This window comes from Bison bison, unplaced genomic scaffold, assembly GCF_000754665.1.
Source record: "Bison bison bison isolate TAMUID 2011002044 unplaced genomic scaffold, Bison_UMD1.0 scf7180017864472, whole genome shotgun sequence".
Classification (NCBI taxonomy): domain Eukaryota; kingdom Metazoa; phylum Chordata; class Mammalia; order Artiodactyla; family Bovidae; genus Bison; species Bison bison.
The window spans coordinates 6,129,229-6,137,480 of NW_011495033.1; the positions used below are offsets into that span (position 1 = coordinate 6,129,229).

At 37.0% G+C, this 8,252-nt stretch overlaps 1 protein-coding gene across 5 annotated transcripts in view; it reads left to right on the forward strand.

Annotated features, from left to right (window-relative positions):
* Positions 1–6,300, forward strand: part of RHOT1 (ras homolog family member T1) — a 53,329-nt gene extending 47,029 nt beyond the window's left edge. For 4 of the 5 annotated variants that reach the window (XM_010861470.1, XM_010861468.1, XM_010861467.1 and 1 more), the window contains one exon: positions 5,209–6,300. In XM_010861470.1, coding sequence (XP_010859772.1) covers positions 5,209–5,326 — 118 coding nt within the window. In that variant the 3' untranslated portion in view covers positions 5,327–6,300. The other variant, XM_010861466.1, reaches the window with a different exon arrangement.
* The last annotated feature ends 1,952 nt before the right edge of the window (positions 6,301–8,252 follow it).

Consider the following 8,252-nt stretch of genomic DNA (forward strand, 5'->3'; position numbering starts at 1 on the left):
GACTTTTTTTTTTAAGTTTAAAAACAATAGATTTAATTATAGTTTCGATGACCTCAGTATAATTCTCAATTTGAGATATGTCATTACAAATAGGAAAAAGCTATGAATGACATCTGTGAACCCTAGTTAACTTTAGGTTACGTGCAGTACAGTTGCATAGACTGTTTCAGAGTATTAACTTAAAAATGCATACCTGAGATACATGTATGGAAAGAATTATAAAACTAGGAGACTATTCATTTTTAGTGCCTTTGCACACCTTGGAGTTGTGTTTGGGAAGGGTGAAGTGGTGAGATAGAAGAATAAAAAATAGGAAATTCAAATTTATTTCTGAGAAGTTGTATGGGAGGACTGATAAAAGTCACTGGGCGGAAGCTACTTTTCCCACAGTCTCTTAACTTCACTGCTTTTGAAAAGAGTATGTACTATTGAGCTTTTCTTTCCTCTGCTTAATAGCCTGCAATCTAAGGCTAGATTAGTTGATAGCTGGACCTTTCTGAATTCTCCTCCTGCCTCAAATTCTAATTTTTGCAGACATTTAGGTCTCTGCAGTACAGGCATACCTTATTTTATTGTGCTTTGCTTTATTGTGCTTCGAAGATATTGTGGTTTTTACAAATTGAAGGTTTGTGGTAACTGCATTTTCAGGTGATCGTTAGCATTTTTAGCGATATTTATAGTATTTTTAAATTAAGTATGTGTATGGTTGTTTTTTTAGTAATAATGCTATTGCACACTTAATAGACCACAGTATAGCATAGACATAATTTTCCTATGCACTGGGAAACCAAACAGTTCATCTAACTGACTTTATTGCAATATTCACTTGATTACAGTGTTCTGGAACTGAACTCATAATACCTCTGAGGTATGCCTGTATAGTTTTTATACCCCATATATAAAGTCTTGTAACACATTATAGAGAACAAAATTAAAAATACCTATTTGGGACTAGCTGGAATAGGTTTAGTTCCGTTGAGCCCTTTATAAAGGATTTGATTATTTTATGATTCTGAACATTGCAATTGATAACATTCCCTTTATTATTGGTTAGATACACAGAACCCCATAAAGATTTTAGTTAATGTTCTTATATTTACTGTAAATTGCAGAGTTAATTAGAGCGTGTTGTATGCCTTCTTTGAGGCATTCAGTGTAAAGGTACATAGGAATTTTGATCCGTTGTTACGCACCTTCTGTGACCTTCACACAGTTTTTAATTTACGTCTTTATTGCCTGAATTTTGGAAACATTTCCTTCTTTCTGCCTTATTAAGTAGCAGCCTTAATAATACCCAGGTCCAAACTTGTTGGTTTGCTCCCGCACTTGGGTCAAAGAGCGCTTGTTACCTGATTGACGTATGGGCCCAGAGCACTTTTAAGCCAGAAAGCCAGCATTCAGGACACAGGGATTCTCTGCCTAAGAACCCAAAAGCTCTAGCAAGCTTTATATGATTAATTAAGGTTATATTTTACCACTTAGTCATTATTTCTTATGTTGTAAAAAGAGATACTGCTGAACCTAAAATATTTTATTCCACATAGAATAGGGAAATGTGTGATTCTGGTATATCAATAGATGGAAAAAAAGAACCTTTTTACACACACATACACGCACATACACACATTTTTGACCCTGTAATTTTCATTTTGGGAAAGTCTGTGTTAAGGAAACTGTTTTAAATGTAGTGGAAAATGTTATGTAAAATAGTGTTTATCACTTTAGTTATAGGTATCTGTAAATGGAAATAGCCACCAATAAAAATGTAATGCTGCTATTTAAAAGGATGTTTCTATAATTCATGGAAAAGACCTTATGTAATACATTTAAAGGATATAAAATATATAAATTATATGCATTGTGTTTGCAGCTATGTAAGAAATACATTTGAAAAAAGTCTAAAAGGAAATACCACAAATTTTAATTAGTTGCCTTAGGTGACTCTGACTGATTTTTTCCTTCCTACTTTCATTTTCTCATATAATGTGCTTATATTACTCTTTTTTTTATATTACTTTTTTAATAGCCAAAAAAACTTAAGAAAAAACATACAATAAGACATTATAATTTATTCTAAGATACTTTATATGAGTCATTTGGAAAGAATTGTGGAAGAATTGCTTTTTGCTTGAGTTTAGACATGAATTAGGAATCAGCTTTTTGAAACTATTGCTGTTTCTGCTTGAGACCTGAAATGACAAGCATGGCTCTGTTCTTCACACTTATGGGGTACAGTTAAGATCACACTCTTGTCTGTTCAGGTGTTGTTAGGCAGGCAATGCAAATGTGCCATCCATTATAAATGTGTTTTCCTTATAAATAGAGCCTGGTTAATGTAGCTTTTAAATGCATATCGTAAAAGCGTAAAATAATTCTCTAAGTAGCTTTCTGTCTAAAAAGTAGTTTTCCATGTCTAAAAGTATCTTAAACAACTACTGTAACATCAATGGAGTCATTGAAATATACTTTATGAGTTAATGGTTGCCTTGAGATTTAAACTAGCTGTATATTGAACATGTATCTATATTGTTTGCCATCTATAAATATGAAGCACTGTTTTGCCTATCGAAGGCTGTACTATAGCTTAGGGAAAAGTAATAATTACTCTTTGGAAATGCAAAAGCAATAAAGTCAGGCAGAATATATTATTTCATGAATGGTACTACTTCTCAAAATACAACAAAAGGAGAGGCTTCCCCAGTGGCTGGTTCGGTGGTTAAGACTCCCTTGCTTCCTCTGCAGGGGTTGTGGGTTCGATCCCTGGTTGGGGAACGAAGATCCCACATGCCATGCAGTGTAGGAAAAAAAAAAAGCCACACAACTACAGCAACAGCAAGAAGAGCTAAGCTGTGTTAACAGATTCCATACTTGAAGAATATTTATAAGAAATTATTTTCACTGATTTTAATGTCACTATAGCTAGCATTAATCCTAACCCTGTTTTACACTAACTTTATAATTAAGTGTAAAAAAAAAAAGTGTAAAAATATTTTCTGTTAGTGAAGACCCATGAAAATCACAGAGAGACCAAAGCCAAAGCAGAACTCTGAGGCACTCTGAGCATGTGTTCTCACTTTCAGTCCTCTACGTCTCTGCTGACTTGGAGCTGTAAACTTTGAAACTCTCGTCATAGGACCATGACAGTCAGAGTTTGGGATGTTTTACTCTTTTTTTTTTTTTTTACAGATATATGTTTGTAGTTTTTAGTAATCGGAAATTAGAAGCATCTCTCAACTTCATGACTAATAGTTGTTAGCCTTATTTTGAGTCAGTACTCCTAGTCACCGAATATTGTCAAGTACTGTTTGTAGTATTAGTTTCCAGGGCTTCTCTTAGTCTTTCAGATATACCAAGACCAGCCTCTGGGGGATACATAGAGAAGGTATATAACAGCCTAAGGTTTCCCTGCATGGTATGTGAGTGTTTTAAAAGAGTATATATATATATAGATTTTTTTTTTTTAAGTTTGGCAGTATTCTAGAGGATAAATTCATTTTAAATATAGAAATCATGAGATGCATCATATAATAGGATGGCAACTCAGTTTATGTGTGGGATGTTTAATCAAGAGATATTACTTTCAGTCCCCTTCTTTTGTGAGCTGTGCTGTGAACTGCAAACTGTATGCATGTGTATAAAAGGTTAAGAGCCCGGGTAGCTGAGTGGGGTGCCATGCTGTTAGCAGACGACGAAGGCAGTATTACTCACCAGGTGCACGCCGTCAGCTCTGTAGAAGATTCCATCTTCATGGAGTCATCTCACGGTCCACTTTTTCTTGAAGCCAGGTAACATTTCCCACAACCAGTGGGGTTGGCTATGTTGGAGTTTTTCCTATTGGAAAAACTAGAAAAAAACTAAAAAACCTAAGTATTTTCTTCCCTAACTCTTTTTTTTTTCTTTTTAATGAAATACTGCCTGTTGGAAGAACTAACTTGCAAGGTGGCATGAATCTGTGTTATCACTTTGCTTTGTAAAATGATAATTATGTAAGGAGTGACTTTTTAAAAATAGAAACTGGGGAGGATAAGGAGTTGAGTGCTGTGTGTTGTTTCTCTGTGGAGATAAGGCATGGAGCACTCTGCTTGTATTACAGCCTTGCTTGTTAGGGATGTACAGATTGCATTGTGTGATAACTAATCTGGTTGTTCACTCTTGACTCTTACTGAGGCAAAGTAGTTTTGTACAGTTTATATATTCTTGGCTCTTAACTCTTTTGCTTATGTCAGTGTCTTGGTCTTTTAATGATGTCTGACTCTTGCTTCAAATCTGTTTGTTTATTAGTTCAGTTGTAAAATAACCTAGGCAGTTTCTCTAAACTCTTAATCCTGTAAGTTTTCTGTATCACCTCAATTATGTTCACTTAACTAAACCTTCAGTGACACTTGAATAAAATGTTCCAACTTTTTCTTTAAAGCTTAATCTTCTTTGTGGTAAGCTGTCATACTTGAGACCCTTGAGGGTGCTTAGCAGTGTTATTAACTGAGCATGCTCACAAACTCAGTTTGTGGTACAGGCTGTCCCTGTTCTTGTCATGCATAATACGGCTTCTTTTGTGTCATTTACCTTTCAGTCCATCATGTTCATTATGTCCTTTGGTTGGTTCCATTGTCACTGCCTGTCTGACTAATACCAGAGTTTGGTTTGTTTGTTTGTTCTTCTTTCTTTAATCAGCAGTAACCAAATTAATGCAAACTGGTAAATCTTCCCCCTTCCCTTTTGGGATTTTTTTTTTTGGTAAATTTTTATGGGACTCAGTGTTTCTAAAGTTGATTTTAAGCATTGCTGTTAGAAAAGTATGGTCACTTGTCACTTAACTGCTTACAAGATAGCTTTTGGTTCCTGGGGACAGGAGATTCCATGAAATTGACTCTCAAAATTGTGTGGTTTCAGTCTTAACCTCTCATTTTGAAGGACCATGCTGGTATTAAAAAGTGGCAGGTTGATTTGTCTAAGTTCTCCATTTCTCTTGTGAAGAAAATTTGTAACATTTTAGATGTTGTTTACTCCCAAATGTCTACAGTATGTCTTAAGACAGTGACTATCTAAGCAGTGTACATACAGCCTTATTGACAAATGCTTTTGGTGACCATTACTGTATGCAATTAGTCTGACAAGTGTGCTAATACTTCCCTAAAAATAGACTGTCCACATAACTGTTTTTTTCATACTAATCATGTTTTAAACATTAATTATATTTTTTGACTACAGGCACGTGACACAAGCTGACCTCAAGAGCTCCACGTTTTGGCTTCGAGCAAGTTTTGGTGCTACTGTTTTTGCAGTTTTGGGCTTTGCCATGTACAAAGCATTACTGAAACAGCGATGATTAAAAAAAAAAATACTGGCCCTACCAAAAACAAATACTTTTATGTACATTCTGAATGCTTTAAATTCCGCTAGAAATATTGAGATATTTATACATTGCAGAGTTACTTTATTAATATTTGTAATTCATGCATAAGAGTATTTTAATGATAGTTATAACTGCAGTATTGGCTAGCATATGAAAGAAACAGCTTAACAGCCAAACTAAAACGGCTAACTTTCAGAGGCCAAAAGGGAATATTTTGTAAATAATGTACATATTCAGGCAAGATACGGTCTCCCAGACTGAGTTCTAGAAACGGTGTTTCTGGACGTTACGACATGGTATTGTTAGTGCTCAGCTGGCTCACTCTCCTAGATTTAAGTCAGCTCTGAGATTGTATTTTACTCATCGATCACTTATTTATTTCACATTTATTCAGAATGATCTTTGGGTACTTTGAGTACACAAGGCACAATTTGCCATTTTCTCTCCGTTTTTAAAAAACATGACTTTCTTTCGGTCCCGTCCTTTATGGTAGGCCAGCCTTGAGGTCATCGTGCAGTCTAAAAATTGTGTAGTTGAACGTGAGGCTCTCCTCCAAGGAAGGAGGACGCTAAAGGCCCTTAGCAGAGGTGTCACTCGTGTGATTATGTTGCTTCCTTTGTCAGTACGTTGAATTTTATAGCCCTTTCAATCAAAAGAGAAAACAGATTTGTATATTATCAATGTTTTTAGTTTAAATAAACAGTCACCATTACTACTACTGAATTTCCTCCCAAAGTGTAAATTGTTCTATAATGGCTGTGTCTATTATAGTATATTACAGTAGCTGCATGTGTCATGAATTGTTCTATATCTGGCTAGGATAACCTAGAAGCAGCACTTTTTTAAATGGTAAAATAAATCTGATGAATATAAACTCTCATGATAAACCTATTTTTTCCATCATTGACCTTTTCAAGTATTTAAATAAATAACTGCTGTGTACTGTGCTCTTGAGTTTTTTGTCTCATGAAAGTAAGTATTTCTGGGAATTTCCCCGGTGGTCCAGTGGTTTGGACTCAGCCCTTTCACTGCTGTGGCCTGGGGTTCAATTCCTGGTCAGGGAAATAAGATCCCGCAAGCCATACAATGTGGCCAAAAAAGGGGGGGGGGAAGTAATTATTTCTGTACAGATGAAATGAAATTCCTCTGGTTTCTGTCTTTCTTATCTTGCAAATTATTTTTTATACAGAAAGATAATACTTATTGGGAAAGAAGACTTATTAGGAGGAAATCTATTTTAAAGTTGTGGGGAAATCTATTCTTAGGAAAGGGCAGTTGTTTTTCCCTACACATACCTAACTGATGTAGTTTTACTACTATGATTTACATGTTTATTTTCTCCTTTAACATGGATTTTTTTTTCTCCTTTGCCATTCTGAGGAGTGTTTTGTCTGAAGATCATGTTCCTTGAGCAGCTAGTAACAATATAATTTACTAGCTATAAGCTTGTAAAATAGTATGTGCCATGCTCACCTGCACACTTCCCCATCTCCCTCCCTCACATTTTCATTCTGAATCTGAGGAAAAGGAGAATCGAGGGAAGAAAAGTCTACTGACGCCTCATTTTCATTATTTCTTGAGAATTCCTCATTTACCAAATAAATTTCAGTTACACAGCTTCCAATTCAGTTAATTCTTTCCTCCCAAGTTCTTCCTTGTTCCAACTGAAATGTTATTTTACGTGAATATGCTTTGTAGATTGTGTTTGTGAGAAACAGAGGAGAGAAGTTAGTGTGCCAAAAAGGTGAAAAGCAGCATGTTTACATGTTGCGATTTTTCTCTCTCAGTCTTTTCGTTTGAAGTGTCTGATTGTCAAGAAGGCAGACTGGCAGCTGCCCTGTTTCCTTCCCTGCTCTTGACAGCAGCCTCCTTCTCCTCTCAGTCCAGTTTGCAGAGGAAACACTGCCTTCACCTCGTTAACTTCCTGGCTCATGCAGGTCTTTTTCCTTCTTTCATATCTACGTTAGGGACTAGTTAATGTAGGAAAATGTGTGCATGAATACAGCAGAAGGCTTCTTCTGGCTTTACAGTGTACTCAGATGATCGCTGTAGGAATCTAAGGGTTGAAAGGAAACCTCTCACTTTGTGCCAGGGGCATTCTCTTTTAAAAGGACAGTCCTAAAACTGTTTGCTACAGCGTTTTAATGAGTTTTGGAGGCGGTCCTGTGAAGGAGCATCACTTTGAAGGTTTGTAGTCCCTTGTCGTGATGTAGTAACTTAGCCTTAACGAGCACATCCCTTGCTGTTGCTTCTTGCCATCCATCTGTTCTTTCTCTTTCGCATTGGACCAAAAAAATGGGCCATGTCCCACATTGTCAGAGCTCCCAGTGCTAGGTGGGACTGGGCCCTGATGTTAGGAGTTTGGGGAGCATGTCACCATTCTGAAGTGGCCTGTGAAGAGAGAGGAAGACTGTAGGCATCTGTGCAGATCGACCCATCACCTGTAGGGGACAGCACCGCAGAGGAGGCGTCCTGCTGAGCTGGTCCTGAATGAAAGCAGAGGAGGCAACTGGATAGTGACTAGCAGAGGGGAAACAGAGGTAAGTGCTCAAACGATACAGCGTGGAAGCCTTTCCTAAACAGACCCTCAGAACGCAACTGGTGTCAGCTTCTTCTGTCTGAACTGTACTAGTAAATATCCATGTAAAAGTGTCTTTATTTTCTTTTCTTTTGCATGCCTGCATGCTAAGTCACTTCTGTCATGTTCGACTCTTTACGACCCCGTGGACTGTAGCTCACCAGGCTCTTCTGTCCATGGGGTTCTCTAGGCAAGAACCCTAGAGTGGGTTGCCATGCCCTTCTCCAGGGTATCTTCCCTACCCAAGGATCAAACCTGTGTCTCTTTCGTCTCCTGCATTGGCAGATGGGCTCTGTACCACTAGCGCTACTTGGGAAGCTC